The sequence below is a fragment of the Glycine max genome, chromosome 4 (assembly GCF_000004515.6).
Source record: "Glycine max cultivar Williams 82 chromosome 4, Glycine_max_v4.0, whole genome shotgun sequence".
NCBI classification, from domain to species: domain Eukaryota; kingdom Viridiplantae; phylum Streptophyta; class Magnoliopsida; order Fabales; family Fabaceae; genus Glycine; species Glycine max.
In genome coordinates, this window is record NC_016091.4 from 42,520,901 (window position 1) to 42,538,120 (window position 17,220).

Consider the following 17,220-nt stretch of genomic DNA (forward strand, 5'->3'; position numbering starts at 1 on the left):
CTAAGACAGTTATCTGAGACCGTCTTAGAATGTGACGCGGTGATAAACTTGTAATTATGATACCTGAAAATTACTTTTTACAACGCACATCCTAAGACGGTTGTTAATAACTGTCTTAGATTGTACTTGGATGACAATTTTGTAATTATTGGCAAAACAACAACAACGGTTTTAAGAGAAAACCACCTTTGTTTTAATTCCCAGTAATTACCATGTGTGCACACACAGGGCCAGGACCTTTGCTATACTTTCTTCTTCCTCGAATTTTAAGAGAAAACCCACCCTTTATTTACTCTATGCCATGTTGAACACCAAAATATGAATGGGACGTGGGAGTACGCGATTTGAGTTTGAGTTGATTTATGGTCTTAGATAAGTGAAGATTGGGAAAGGACTTGAGATTGGGTTCAAGCAAAACCTTGACGCTCTTGAACGCTGCCCAATGCAACGGGGAGTACGCGATTAGGGTTTCATCCCATCGAGACGCAGAACTTGATAACCTTCACGTGCCCCTCCCTCGCCGCCATGTGGATCGCTGTCCTCCCCTCGGAGTCCACCGCATCCACGTCCAACTCCTTGCCATCATTGCCGTAGCGCTCCAACACAAACTTCATCGTGTCGATTCGATCCATCGTCGCGACCTCATGAAGAACCGATTTGTCGATATTGCAGCTAAAGGCTTCCAGAAGCTTAACCGCTTGGATGCTCCCAACCCTAATTGCGAGCGACATGAGGGATTCCACCGTCGTGGTCGCGTCCGTGTCGGCGCGCATCAAATCCACAACAACATTGGCGCTGCCGCATTCCACGACTGGTTTGAGCAGCCTCGTGAGCTGCGGTTTCGTGCATGCGGATATGGTTTGGTGAATAGGTTGCGTGATTGGGGAATTTGAGAGACGAGGAACTCGGCGACGTGGGGCCGACGAGGGAGATGTTTAAGACGGCATCGCAGAAGACGTGGGGGCCGGGTTTGGAGAAGAGTTGGTGGAGGTGTTCGATGGTGGCCTTTCCGGTGGGGAGCATGGTGGCTCGGACAGTTATGGCATCGGGAGGGTCAGAGAGAGGGGGTTGATCAGAGGGATGGGAGAGTTGTAGCGTGTAAGAAGCATAAGAGAGTGGGGGAATTATGGAGAAGGGTTTGTTGATGGTGAAAAGAAAAGGGTTTGTGGTGGTTAAAGACACTACCACTGACATGGTGTGCATGAGGCTAGTGAGCTTGAATGCAAGTAAGCGCCTAGGCACTCTAGGACTAAGCATGTAACATATTCACTTCTTCAAACATTTTTTGTGTGTTAGTGTGGTTGGGGGGTGGGGGCTTACTACCTACTACAGTTGGGGTGGAATTACACTCGCAGAGATGTGAAATTTACTGATTTGCTGATTTTGGGGCATGTTGTTCCCATCTGCCAGATTGTGGAAAATGAAATTGTATACACAATTTCATTGAAGGGTCAGAAGATAGGTTCTATGTAGATCAGCGTGAGAATCGCCAGTTTATATCAAGAATTTCAGATGGTCAAAAGGTTCTTGATATTTGCTGCTTTAGTGGCGGTTTTGCTCTAAATGTTGTGCGTGGAGGTGCTCTAAATGTCACCGGTACATTATATGTTGTTAATTTTGCCTTTTTTATTATTAATTATCGTTTTTTATGATTGACATTATAATACTGTAGATAATTTGGTTGTTCAACTGTCTCGACCTTGTCATTTAGAAAGGAATGATCCATGCAACTTACCATCATTGAGGTAGTAGTGATGTTAAGTATAATTGACTCTAATCCAAATTTGGAACTAAACTTATAACATGTTTTAGGAAATTTTAAGACAGTTAAACCTATTAATCATTAATCAAGCAAAAGTTTACAACTATTGTGCACTTGCTAACTACAGACCATTGATAAAAAAGGCTTTTAGCATCCAATGACTTGCGGACCATATGTATGTCACTTGTGACTGTGATCCTGTTTGTTAGAGAAAATTAAGAATGGGAATGAAAATTAAGTATAGGAATTACTGACTTAGTATTGTTTGTCTTGTCTATATTCATGCTATGAGTATGAAATAAGACTAATACAAGAAAGATAGGCCCAACCCAATAAGTTATAATAACCTAAGAACTATTCTCTACGACTGTTGATTGAATTATTTTAAAGTAGGTGAATTTCTTTTATTCATTTGTAGCAATAGAGAATTTTTTGAGTTTTCATTTATACTTAATGCTACTTTATAAGTTCTATATTTTTTTATGTCCCAATTTATTATTTCTTTTGAGGTTATTAACAGTGGATATTCTGTTTCTCAGCATGAACTCACTCTAAGAAGTTCAAATTTCACTAAATCAACTGTTGAGTCTGCACAAAAAAGAATAACAAAGATTTTTTGTTCTTTAATGTTTTGCCTGGATGAGCTTGGCGTTTGGTTGGCTTTGAAGGTTCTTTTCTTGCCTTTATTCTGTAGAGACTTTCTGATTCTCATGTCTGTTCAAGGTTTCATAAATCATAAATGACAATTTCTTTTTTGTTTTCTTGATAGGTTGCAGAGTCTTTATCTTCCAATGAAATAAAGTCATTTTCATGGGGACACTCTAGGGATAGAGTTGTCAAAGACTTTATTTTGGATGGTGTACATGCACTTAAAAGTTACTTGTAATGTGGTAATGATTCTCCTACCATTGAGAGAACAGTGAAATTTTAAATATAAATCTTTTGCTTGCATTCGCAGCATTAATTACTTTTTACACAATGTTTTCTTATTAGTGTTCTGTGAATGTGTGACTTGCATTGTAGGTCTTGGAAGCAATAACTACTAAAAGATGCAATGGGGCCTTTCATTATGAGTCTCTAGAGACTCTTGAGATTCTTTTTTAAAATATGCTGCCAGTCAACAACTTTTTAAAACATATAAAATTCACCATGAAGGTCTCCTTAGTGTGAAGAGGGAAAAGATCATTTCTAATGCTACCCTTTGTAAGTTAGGGTGCAGTTTTGGACTTCCGATACTCTCTCTGTCATTTAATGCTCCATTTTTTATTTACACTATTCTAGTTTAGAATTATTATTCAAACTTATGGCTGATATAATAACAAGTAATGAGTGCTTCAATGCTTTGGCTAGTTGATTTTTTTAAAATGTTTGATAAAAGATTATAATTTTGAATCAATTGAGTGGTTGCAATTGATAAGAGTCTTGATCAAGCATTGTTTGGTATGAGAAAATGACACTTTTTGTTTTTTTTTTTTTCCAAAAATATCTAACTTTGGTTTGGCCAAATTATATGATGATATCAGTCTTGGAGTGAGCTCTGGCATTGCTCACTCCGTTGTTGTTTCCTTCTCAGACTCACTCGCACTTTTCTATTCGGACTACAGTGCTCTAATATTGACCCTTCATCTCACTGCAATATATATCTTAGGGAGACTAAAAAATTAATCAATTTAGAAGACTATCATTATTAATTTGATAATTTAATTTGAAGACTACTGTCAGATTACCAAAATGATTGATGTGTAATATATAGAGAACTTAAATTAATTGATGTGCATTAGAGATCAATATATATATATATATATATATATATATATATATATATATATATATATATATATATATATATATATATATATATCGAGAATAAGCGACCAAAATAATAATTATTTGCCAAAGTAAAGAACAAATTTGACCTATCCTTAACATCAAAGTTCGAAATGATAAGTAGTTGTTAAGGATTATTTTTTTTGGTTTTATAATTTAATTACTATACACATATGCTATGCAGATTTGGCACTCATAATAGTGCATTATTATGGTTTCCTTAGCGAAGAGCATAATAAAGAGAAGTTCACTCCTCTCAATGTCCTAGCCACCAAACCATCGGCCTTCAAAAGTACAAGCAAGCACTCATTTATAAGCAAATCACAACTGTAAGTAAGATACACTCTATCAATATTTTATGAAATTATACCAATCCTTATCATTGTATTTAAATTAATCATCAGGTATAACCATTTTTAATAAATAAATTATTTTTGTACACTAAGTTAGAACAAAAAAATTGTAACCAGAAAAAATATGAAGAGAAAAGAGACAAGTATATAAAATTATATGAATTAGAGAAGTATAATTTTTTGAAATGTGCACATTCACAAATCCTATATGTGAATGACTTCTCATGGCAGTCCCGTTTTTCTTTTTCTTTATTAATACTTTACTATACTTACTGAAACTTATTTTATTATGTCTTCATAGATGATAGCTAGATACAAAAGTAATTATTTGTTGTTTTGTTTTGTTTTTGGAGACTAGTTTATCAAAACTCAAAATCTACTACTACGTACGTACTTCTCACACTTGTTAAATGATTAACACAATTCTTCTGGCCGGTTTCATTGCGCACTTGCTTTTTAAGACATAAACGAAGTAAAGAAGACAAAAGAGAGGCATCAATGGGGTTATCAACTCTTTAAGGAGCGAATGATGAAAACGCCACCTGTTCAAGATTATATTGGAAATGGGGATTTACCGCCTGATAAGGAATTTGACCCAGGCATATTTAATACGTATAGCGAATACACACCAAAACAAGGTACTTACTCTTACTCTCTGTTCTATTATAATTATTATGTTAAAAGAAAAAATGTTTCAAAATAATTATTATTTTAATTTTTTAATATAACATTAATTAACCTAGGTTTTATGACATAATTAAGAAAATCAACAAGTATTCCTAAGCTAATTAATTTGTGTAATATTCCAAAGTAATGTGATATTGGATATTGTATATGATTTTTAATTTTTTTATACTTTTTTATATGTACCAATGACAATTACACTATTGGAAATATTTTTCTTGTTCCTTTTTAATATTAAGTAACATTTTATTTGCCTTGATTTCGTGTTGTGTAGTGAATTTTGAGTTATGATTATTATTATAAACCTGTGTTGTTGATAACAAATCACATAAATTTGGACATGAACTTTGATTTGATCATGTGGCAGTGTGTGATAATATCTGATTTTTGGGATTAAGTTCTTTGTATTAGTTTGTAAATTATTCTTTCTCTTCAGATTTAGTTCACATTTTTGTTTGTACAATACCTCAAATAATTGAAGAAGGTTGAACATTAAATATATCTTCATCAAGTATTTTTAACTTTATTTCAGATACTATTTACAGGTCACTCTTCTTCCAATTTTAGTGTTGGTTTAAGAGGTGGTTCAAAGAGTCTACAAAGGTATGAACGCATTATTGCCTTTTCCATTTATGCATGACATTTTAAGACGGTTATGCAAATAACCGTATTAGAATGTATGACATTCTAAGACAATAATTCACAGAACAGTCTTAGAATCCTATACATACTAAGACGGTTGTACTAGAAAACTGTCTTAGTTTGTATGACATACTAAGACGGTTGCGTGTCATAATCGTCTTAGATTGCTTGATATACTAAGACAGTTACAGAATCGTTGTTGTAGAGTAATGACTCATTTACGACGCTTGTTTTGATGATAGTTCATAACCGTCGTAAAAAGTAAAAAAAAAAATCGATTTAGAAGAGCGCTTTTCTAGTAGTGTTACCCTAGGAAGTTAGGTTACCAACAAATACAATAGGATAGAGAAAATTTTGGTTTTTCACCATTATCTTACTCTGAACTACTATTTTGTGTTCCCCCACTTAGTCGGTAACAATATCATAATTATTGGTATTGTTGTTCATTACTATATTATTATTTTCAATGACATGATCCTTATTATTATAATTGTCTAAATTTATTAAGTGTTTAATTCTACCTCTAAGAGTGAGCTCTCTTCTTCTCTTTATAACTCAACTGAATAAGAAACAGAAAAAATAGAATAAAACTAACTTCTCTTATAGAATAACTAATCATGCCATGCATGATTACTCAATTTCATAGGGTGGCAATATTCTTTTGTATTGATGATTTTGTTTCCTAAACTTAAATAAGTAAATTTATCCATAAACATGATAAATTCATAAAATAGATGTCTAAATTTATTAAGTGTGTAATTGTATAATAGATGACATCTTGTGAAACACCAACATTCTAAGAAGCATCCACTCAAGATTCAAGGCCTAATATTAGAGGAAAGACTGACATAGCTTGGGCACATTGTAAGCTCATTCCGGAGGGTGACAAGATTGCTATGATGTTTATTGTGATAAAATTTTTAGGGGAGGTGGAATTAATAGATTAAAGAGTCACTTGGTTGATTAAAGAGTCATCTGGATCTCAACCTACCTTGAAAAGTGTGTTGCAAAACAAAGAAGTGATACGAAGGTGTGACCTTGCTATTGCTAAATGGTTCATTGATGTATCTATTCCATTTAATGCAACTAATTTAGCATATTTTCAGCCTATGATTGATGCTCTCTATAACATGAGTCCAGGATACAAGGCTCCAAGTATGCATTGTCTTCATGGTGATTTGTTAATTAGTTGGGTTGATGATGTGCATAAACTTGCGGACGATTATCGTTCCATTTGGAAAAAAATTGGTTGTACTGTTACAGCAGATGGATGGACTGATAGGAAAAGGAGAACTCTTATCAATTTTTTGGTCTATTGTCCTAAAGGAACTATTTTTCTAAAATCTATTGATGTCTCTCATGCTTCTAAATCTATTGATTTATTGTTTAAGTTTTTCAAGGATGTTGTGTTACGTGTTGGTCCTAAAAATGTAGTTCACATAGTAACTTACAACGCTACCAATTATGTTGTTGCTGGTAGGTTACTGGAAAAAGAGTTTCCTAAATTGTTTTGGTCTCCTTGTGCAGCATATTGCATCAATTTAATGTTGCAAGACATGGGAAAATTGGTGGAAGTTAGTGAGGATGTGTCACATGCCTAAAAAATTACTAAATATATTTATAATCATTTATATGCTTTGTTTTTTATGAGAAAGTATACAAGTGGAAGGGACATAATTCGTCCTGCTTCTACTCGCTTTGCCACTAATTTCATTGCTTTGCAGAGTATTTTGGCTCAAAAAGATGCATTAAGAGTCATGGTAACATCTAAAGAATGGGCAAGCTCAGCTTATGCCAAAGAAGCCAAGGCAAAAAAATTTGTGGAACAAGTCTTAGACTCTGGGTTTTGGAGTAAATGTGTTGATGTAGTGAAACTAAATGAGCCACTTGTATGTGTGTTGCGTATGGTTGATAGTGAAGATAAACCTACTATGGGTTTTCTTTACTGAGACATGTATAAAGCTAGAGAAGAGATGGTAAAGAGGTTTCAAAGAAATACAACAAAAGTAGAGCTTTACTTGAAAATCTTAGATCATTGTTGGGATTCACAACTTCACAAAAATCTCCATGCCTCGGGTTATTGGTTAAATCCTGCTTATCGGTATAATAAGGAAGAATTTGAACAACATATGACTACAACAACTGGTCTATTGGATGTCATTGAAAGATATGCTCATAAAGATAGTCAGTTGCGAACTAGTGAGAAGAGAATTTACAGCAATCCTGAGTTGGATTTTGGAAGACAAGCTGCTTTGGATGAACAAAATACAATCATGCCAAGTAATTTTCACAACTTGTAAATTGTAATCCTTCTTAATATTTATTTGTGCGTTTTGATTTTATTTGTTATTAATTTATTTTATGACATACAATATTTTAGATCAATGTTGGGTATCTTATGGATGTGGGGTACCACATTCACAAAAGTTGGCTATTCGTATTTTAAGCCAAACTTGTACTGCTTCAGGCTGTGAGCGGAATTGGAGTGTATTTGAGCACATTCATTAAAAAAAAAGAAATAGGTTGGAGCATAAGAAACTTAATGATTTAGTCTATGTTCGTTACAACTTAAGGTTACAAAATAGGTATTATTATATTTTTATTCTTTTTTCATTGTTTATCTTTCTATATTACATATAATCCTGCCTAGGATAGCTTTGCTATTCTTAGCCGGTCCCAAGCCCGGATAAAAGGAGAGGGTTGTGTTAGGCTTTCGACGGTCAACGTAAAACTTTGTCGAATCTCTCTATGACATGGATCAATTACGTAATAATGTGAATGCTAGGTCGTTGCCCGGAAGCAACGCGCTGTATGGCTCGAGTACAGTGTCAAAAGAGCAAGGGCCGCTGCATCGCCGCCCGGATGTAGTGAAAAGTAAGCAAAGGTTCCCACATTTTCGTGAACGGGTGTGGGTAAAGAAGCTAGTTCATGACAGGAGGATTCGCTTTGGTACATGGAATATAGGCACACTTACTGGAAAATCTATGGAAATAGTGGATGTTATGGTGAGGAGGAAGATCAATTTTATGTGCCTACAAGAAACTAAGTGGACAGGTGAAAAAGCGAAAGAATTAGACAACTCGGGATTTAAGCTGTGGTATACGGGCAAAATCAGATTAAGAAATGGGGTAGGGATTATTGTGGACAAGGAGTGGAAGAAGGATGTCGTGGATGTAAGAAGAGTAAGAGATCGTATCATAGCCTTAAAATTGGTAGTGGGACAGGACACCTTTAATGTTATTAGTGGGTACGCACCTCAGGTTGGGTTAGCAGAACACTTTAAGGTAAAATTTTCGGAGGATCTAGAAGGGGTACTTCAGGATATACCCCAAGGAGAGAAAGTTTTCCTAGGAGGGGATCTCAATGGACATGTAGGTAGCGTGGCTAGAGGTTTTGAGGGGGTGCATGGGGGTTTTGGCCTAGGGGAGATGAATGGGGAGGGTAAATCCATCTTGGAGTTTTCGGAGGCTTTGGATCTTTCTATAGCCAATACATGGTTTAAGAAAAGAGCGGAACATCTTATCACTTACAAAAGTGGAGGGACATGTTCTCAGATAGATTTCTTCCTTATCAGGAAGTCTGATAGGAAGTATTGCTTGAACTGTAAAGTTATCCCGGGAGAGAGCTTGACTACCCAACATAGAGTTTTGGTCATGGATGTAAGAATTAGAGATAGGGCAAAGAGAAGAAGTCCTATGGTAGCACCAAGGATCAAATGGTGGCACTTGAAGGGTGAGAAACAAGGAATCTTCCAACAAAAGATATGGGAGGGATGGTGTGGACAATCACAAGGAAGTGCAAATGATATGTGGAACAAGATGTCCCAAGAGATTATTAAAGTGGCTAAAGAGACGTTGGGTGAATCTAGAGGTTTTGGACCTAGGGGTAAAGAATCGTGGTGGTGGAAAGAAAGTATTCAGAGCAAAGTTAGAGTAAAAAAGGAGTGTTTCAAGGAGTGGTCTAGGTGTAGAAATTCTGAAACTTGGGATAAGTATAAGATAGCTAGAAATGAAACCAAAAAGGCGGTGAGTGAGGCAAGAGCCCAAGCTTTTGACGGACTATACCAAGCTCTAGGAACCAGGGACGGAGAAAGATCTATATATAGGCTTGCTAAGGGTAGAGAGAGGAAGACTAGAGATTTGGATCAAGTAAAGTGTGTTAAGGATGAAGGCAAAGTCTTAGTGCATGAAAAAGATATCAAGGAAAGGTGGAAGGCGTATTTCCACAACTTATTTAATGATGGATATGGATATGACTCTAGCAGTCTAGACACAAGAGAAGAGGACCGGAACTATAAGTACTATCGGCGGATTCAGAAACAGGAAGTAAAGGAAGCGTTGAAAAGAATGAGTAACGGTAAGGCGGTGGGGCCAGACAACATACCTATTGAAGTGTGGAAAACTCTTGGAGATAGAGGTCTTGAGTGGCTCACCAAACTCTTTAATGAAATTATGAGGTCAAAACGCATGTCGGAGGAATGGAGGAGATGCACGTTAGTGCCAATCTATAAGAACAAGGGGGATATACAAAATTGCGCAAATTATAGGGGAATCAAGCTCATGAGTCATAAAACTTCGTACCCCATTGCCCAGAGGCTCTTCGCTATGCGAAGGTATGGGGGAGGGATGTTGTACGCAGCCTTACCCTTGCATATGCAAAGAGACTGTTTCCGGATTCGAACCCATGACCAACAAGTCACCAAGGCACAACTTTACCGCTGCAACAAGCTCATGAGTCATACCATGAAATTATGGGAAAGAGTGATCGAACGAAGATTAAGAAAGGAGACTCAAGTTACTGAGAATCAATTTGGTTTCATGCCGGGAAGGTCGACCATGGAAGCGATCTATTTATTACGGCGGGTGATGGAGCAATATCGCATGGACCAACAAGACTTGCACTTGATTTTTATTGACTTGGAGAAAGCGTATGATAGAGTGCCTAGAGAGATTTTGTGGAAAGCTCTAGAGAAGAAAGGGGTTAGGGTTGCATATATTCGAGCTATCCAAGATATGTATGATAGGGTATCGACTAGTGTTAGGACACAGGGTGGAGAGTCAGACGATGTTCCCATCACAATTGGTTTGCATCAAGGGTCAACCCTTAGCCCCTACCTTTTTACCTTAATTCTGGATGTCCTCACGGAACAAATCTAAGAGATAGTGTCGAGATGCATGCTTTTTGCAGATGACATAGTCCTCCTTGGAGAGTCGAGGGAGGAGTTGAATGAGAGGTTGAAAACTTGGAGACGAGCTCTAGAAACACATGGTTTTCGCCTAAGCAGAAGCAAATCGGAGTATATGGAATGTATGTTCAACAAAAGAAGGAGGGTTTCTAACTCAGAGGTGAAAATAGGAGACCATATTATCCCTCAAGTCACACGGTTTAAATATCTTGGGTCTGTAATACAGGATGATGGAGAAATTGAAGGGGATGTGAATCATCGCATTCAAGCAGGATGGATGAAATGGAGAAAAGCATCGGGGGTGTTATGTGATGCAAAGGTACCGATCAAGCTAAAGGGAAAGTTTTATCGGACTGCGGTAAGATCGGCGATTTTGTACGGAACAGAATGTTGGGCGGTCAAGAGCCAACATGAGAATAAAGTAGGTGTAGCGGAGATGAGGATGTTGCGGTGGATGTGTGGTAAGACTCGACAGGATAAAATTAGAAACGAAGCTATTAGAGAGAGGGTTGGAGTAGCGCCTATTGTAGAGAAGATGGTGGAAAATAGACTTAGGTGGTTTGGGCATGTAGAGAGAAGACCGGTAGACTCTGTAGTGAGGAGAGTAGACCAGATGGAGAGAAGGCAAACAATTCGAGGCAGAGGAAGACCCAAAAAGACTATAAGAGAGGTTATCAAAAAGGATCTCGAACTTAATGATTTGGATAGAAGTATGGTACTTGATAGAACATTATGGCGGAAGTTGATCCATGTAGCCGACCCCACCTAGTGGGATAAGGCGTTGTTGTTGTTGTTGTTGTTGTTGTATCTTTCTATATTACATATAGTTACATATTTTGTACATGTGCTTAGGAAAAAGGGACAACAATGTTATGATCCTATTAATTTGGAAACACTTGATGACCTTGTTGATTGGATAATGGAGGATTCACCACCATTCTTAACCAATGAGGAGGTGGATGCATTACGCAAAGACCTTGCAAACATGACCATTCAATCACTTTCAAATGATATTGGTATATTTTAACCATATTTTTATTTCAAATTTGTTTCATACTTGTTATCTCTAAATGCTAATTAGTAATTACTACTTTCTATTTTTTTTTTGTCATAGGTCCTTTAAATTTGGATGATGATGTTGATGAAGCACAAGGCAATCCCATGGAAAACATGAATTTAAATGAAAGCAATATTGATCATGAAGTTACAATGGGAGATTCTTTTGAGTTCTTTAATGAAGAAGGAGTTCCTAAAAATGACAATGACTTAATTTATGTCCCCTAACCATAGAAAAAGTTCAACTTGTTTAGGAACATATGTTGAACTTGAACTTATTAAGCTATTATTTATGTTTGTGATCTTTGTTACTTGTTTGTTTGAACTTCGATAATGATGTTTTTTTTTTTTTTACATTTTAGTATCTAATTATCTATGTTATGGAATTATATTAATTGGTGATGTTATTTTTAAATATTTTAAGACATGTGTAACATTTTATATTTTTTTATTGTAGATCGGGTCATGCGGGTCAATAAGTGATTTATCGGTTTGACCACTGACCCAATGACCCAGTGGGGGTCGGGTTTTAAAACTAAGCTTTTTTTTCTATAACTACCTTTGGCAGTTGTGAGTCCTTTTAAGTGTGGCAATTTTTATCTGACGTCTCTTAAGGAGGAGGCAAATACTACCACTCAACTTAACTGATTCCTACACTTTTTGTCTATCACATCAAGAATCAATATCTCACCTTTGTTTTCGTGCCCATTCTCTTACAAAGTGTGGACTACGTGTGGTAGTTGGCTAGGGGTGAGCTATGTCTTCCCTGCAAATTGGAGATAACATTTTGCTATGTTAAATTGTGCTTGGCTTGGGAGGGGCAAAACAACACTATTAAAAAAAAATAAGTTTTAACATCGTCCTATTAACATCGATTATGATAAAAATCGATGTAACGTAATACGCGATGACATTTTTGAAAATAAATATCTTTATTAACATCGATTATTTGAAAACCGATGTTGTAAGTGCTTAGACGACATCAGTTTTTAAAATAATCGATGTTAATAAAGATATTTTATTTTAAAAAATGCCACCACGTATTACGTTACATCGGTTCTTATCATAACCGATGTTAAAACTTATTTTTTTAGTAGTGCTATATTATTAATTTTTCTTATTCTGTCACTTTTTTAATTAATTGTATTAAATTTTTATTGTTTTTGTTTTTTATTTGTTATTTAAGAAAATGAGAGGCACAGTCCGGACTAAGAAAATGAGAGGGATCCCTCTCTTCCCCAATAAATATAAAAGGAATGCTAATAAAATTGTTCAATTATAAATGTAATTAATTATAGTTTTAAAAATATCAATAATGAATTATAAAAAGAAAAACATTAAAAGTGAAAATTTATAGTAAAATATTTTATAAATAGATAAAGAAATTATCTTCACAATGAAGACCATAAAAAGATAATTCTAATATTTATCTAAAAGTATTATTATCTTCAAAATAAAAATTATAAGTGGATGAAATATTTTTAAAGATAAAAATATTCTAATTTTAAAATAACATATACAATATTAATACAATATAAAAAAATAGGGCGGGCAAGGTCCCTCCACATCCACCCACAGATTATACTCTCTCTTCTTTTTTGTGTTTTTCATCTTCGTTTTTCTCCCAAAACCGTTCTTTTTCCTGATTTATGATGGATGTGAATTTTTTTTTCTATCTCTCCTGTTGGGGATTGTGTATATCAATTCCCTACAAGTACTCATCCAATAATTTATATAAAAAATATAATTCTTGTGCAAAAAAATAATATTTAAATTTTTTTTTATAAAATTAAATATATTATTTACTCGTATGCCTTGACTATAATAATATATTGATAGTTTACAAACTGATTATTGTCAAGCTTCACACCCAATCTTATTACAGATGATTATAATTTGTAAGATGTCAAATGTTACAAATGAAATGACACAAACGTTCCTTCACAAATAAATATATATAGATCAAGAAATGAATCCAAAATAAGAAACAAGGAGGGAATAGTAAGGGTAAAAGATTAATAAGGGCAGTCATGTAATATACATAATATAAAATAAGTCATGTAAATATATATATCGATTTTTGTCTGTGTCTCTCAATAGTGTTTTGAAATGACTTAACGATACTCAACAAAGTAAATCCAAGTCTATTGCTAGGTGGATTGTTGTTAAAGTAAGTAATTTAAACAATATGCTTATACTTATATTTTAGTACTGTGTAGACTAATTTGTACTTAACGTTGAATATCTAAATTTCATAATGTATTTAGTAATAGACAAAAAGGAAGCACTGAGTGTGGATATTATGTCATGCACTGGATGTCAACATCTTAGGAAATTTCAAGAATAATTGAGAAATGATAATTTTTAATTCACCAAATTTCATTTTGTTATGATTGCTATTATATTATTAACTTATGTTTTATTATATCATGTAGTATTTCACTAATGCTAGACCATTGGAACCAGAGAGATTGAAGGCGCTTTACATCCAGTGGGCAAAGTACTATTTGAAAGTTAAAAATGAAACTTAGGATGTTTAGGAAATTTTGTAATTGTAGTTTATATTTACTTCACATTTTTTACAATTCATGTCTCAACATTAAATATGCTTTTAATTTTTAGTAATTAGTAAATTTCTCATGGAATTTCTGGTAAAAGCTGTTTCAAAACAGAATGAAAATTATATGTTACGTGATCTGGTTTTAAAATTTACAGGTTAATTTTGGGTTTATTGAAAAAACAGACAACATATTAAAAAAAAAATCTAAAAACAACATCGGTTTTAAAAATCAATGTTGTTAGTGACAATTGTAAAAAATCGATGTTGATATGTATATTTATAATTTTCTTTTTTCATAATTCTTATCATATAACATCAGCTATTTAAATAACCGATGTTGTATTAATTAGTTAACATCGATTTTGGAAAATCGATGTTAACAATATTACTTTCAACATCAGTTAATAACCGATGTTGAAAGTCTTAAATAAACGATGTAAAAACCTTATTTTCTAATAGTCCAAGGTTGTGGAGAGTTGTATGGAGTGTTGCAGTTTGGGTACTATGGTGCCACCAGAAAAATATTATATTCAGACAAGCAAACCTTGATTTGGAGGTTGTTTTCCAGCTTATTCGATTGAAATCATGGTACATATTATGTGACCAAATCACTCGTCACCAGCATCAACCTAATTCTCATTTTCCACTGATACAATGTTCATCAACATCTAAGGTTGGTGAGGTGGATTTCAACAAGGGACAAATTAAAAACAGAGCTTCACATAATAGGGGAGGATGCATGGCAAGGGTGGGTTGGAAAATGAGAATTAGGTTAATGTTGGTGACGAGTGATGGGTTGGTCACAAATCAATATACTCGTCACAAACAAAGCTTCACATTGTTGTGCTTGTGACGAGTGATTGGTTTGTGTTGATGTTGATGACACAAAGACGAAAAAGTTTGTTAGGTTTGATATGGTGATTTTCATAGGCCATGATGGTTGGGTGTTTGGTTCTAAATGGGTAACACTGATGCTAAATAATTGTCACAAAACGTTAAATTCGAAGAACAACATAATTTATATATATTTTAGGAGTTTTAAACCGTAAAAAATTGTATAAAAATCCACCACAAATCACTAACATTGGAATTTTCACTAATGTAGTTAGTGAGGAAGGAACAATGTTAGAAATGAGGTATGAAAATTACCCATTTTCAAAAGTTTGAATACTAATTTATCAATTTAAAATTATATATAGGGACTAAATTTAAAATTGACAAAAATGTATAAAGACTTAAAAAAAAATTTTCCTTTATTTTTTTTAAGAAGCTACAAGTATATTTTACTAACACTACTAGAAAATACACTTTCAACATCGGTTATTTAGAACATTCTACATCGGTTCTAAAATCGATGTTGAAAGTGACGATGTTGAATGTATGAATGTTAACATCGGTTTTGGAGAACCGATGTTAACATACATATGACAACATCGGTTCTCCAAATACCCGATGTTAAACACAATGAACAACAGCAAAAAAGTGTAGGCATGATGAACGTTGACATCGGTTTTGCTAGAAAACTGATGTCAACGTTGATGATGGATACACTTATTTGGTGTAGTTCTTTGTGTATAACATTGGTTAATTATAAATAACCGATGTTAATATTCAAATATTCACATCGGTTATTTATAATTAACCGATGTTAATGTACACTAGTTAACATCGATTTTCTACAGATAACCGATGTTAAAATACAGACGCTGACATCGGTTATACACAAAAAACCGATGTTAATATACAAACGTTAACATCGGTTTTCTATTATAACCGATGTTGGTTATGATATTAACATCAGTTTTTGTTAATAACCGATGTTGTTTTCAAATATTTTTTTTATATATACTTTCTGTTTTTACAGTAAACCCAAAATTGTACTTGTCAAATGCAATTTCAGGAGGCCCAATTCACAGCAAATAAACATTTTATTCTGCTTTCAAGCAGTTTTAATGATAATAAACATCAAATAATTGATTTATATATTATAAAGAACTATCAACAAATGAATTCAATGTTCATGTTACATAGAAAATGTAAAAAATGTAAAAAATGTTAAAAATGTCCCTAAATCCTAGGCCTGATCTCTAATTCGGAGATAAAACTGTGCCCACTGGATCTGCAATGCTTTTAATCTCTCAGGCTCCAATGGTCTAGGGTCGTTAAAATACTGCATGATTAAATAAATCATATTAAGTTAATAATGTAATACAAATTATAAATAAATCGATTTTCTTTGAAATAAACTTACCGCTTCCCAATTATTTCTAAAAGTTCCTAAAATGATGGTGGACATCCAGTGCATGACATAGTAGCCGCACTCAGTAGTTCCTTTTTGTCTATTACACTAAATACATAATGAAATTTGGATATTAATTAAACAACTAGTGTACAGACACATAAAGAAATATATATAAGTAGTGAAAACAACACTAACCTATTAATAATCCCCTTAAGGTAGTTGTCTGGCCTGTTATGCAATGAACAAAACCAGACAACTAAGTGTTCCTTGGGCAGGATGACCACCATCTGTCAGTGTCCGCTGCAGTGGAACCTAAAATGGGTTAGTACATTAGTAAACATTAATTAAATTTTGTTATTTTGTGACTTACCCATTTAGGTAGGCTCCAAGATACACATCGCGTTGTGAACTCTGCATCCAACTCTTTATGTAACTTTTAGATTCAAACTGCGATTGCCCAGACCTCTGAATGGACTGAGGCTCGAGGAATCCATAGATATCAGAATTCCCCGCTCGCATAGATGTTTCAGTGAGATGCCTGTTTATGTTAAGTCAAAGTTAAATATTTATGAATTGAAAGCCATAACTTAGGTAAATAAAAGCCTTTTATATAAAGACTTACAGAATCCACAACTGTAACACTGATATGCTAAGACATTGACCACCGTGTGCGATTTCGGAGAGGTCTTCGTGCTTTATGTACAGGGGGAAATCTGGATTAACGACCCCGAATACGGTGGCATCCCATCTAACCTGATAAGGCCTAAAGAAAAGCTCTGGGATGGTCAATGTCATCAAATAAAGCGGATCATCGACCTCCGGATCGGGCTTCGGAGGTGGTTTTGGCGGAGACACAACTACCTGTTCATGAAACAAAGTTAAATAGCCTAATTTGAAAAGAAGAAACAT

At 34.5% G+C, this 17,220-nt stretch overlaps 1 protein-coding gene and 1 long non-coding RNA gene across 2 annotated transcripts; one reads left to right on the forward strand and one right to left on the reverse strand.

The window, feature by feature from the left end:
• Positions 1-331: 331 nt before the first annotated feature.
• On the reverse strand, positions 332-922 carry LOC121174785 (protein VAPYRIN-LIKE-like). The gene has a single exon (XM_041014905.1). The coding sequence runs from the start codon at positions 771-773 to the stop codon at positions 471-473; it is 303 nt and encodes a 100-aa protein (XP_040870839.1). The 5' UTR covers positions 774-922; the 3' UTR covers positions 332-470.
• A 1,746-nt stretch (positions 923-2,668) lies between these two features.
• LOC102661705 (uncharacterized) lies at positions 2,669-6,957 on the forward strand. The gene is made up of 5 exons (XR_005891158.1): positions 2,669-2,965; positions 3,774-3,918; positions 4,404-4,580; positions 5,159-5,229; positions 6,039-6,957. It is a non-coding gene; the product is annotated as an uncharacterized lncRNA (long non-coding RNA).
• Positions 6,958-17,220: the final 10,263 nt, after the last annotated feature.

Excerpts from the sequence above, each read along its gene's own strand:
- LOC121174785 (XM_041014905.1), bottom strand. The coding sequence starts at position 773 with ATGCGCGCCGACACGGACGCGACCACGACGGTGGAATCCCTCATGTCG.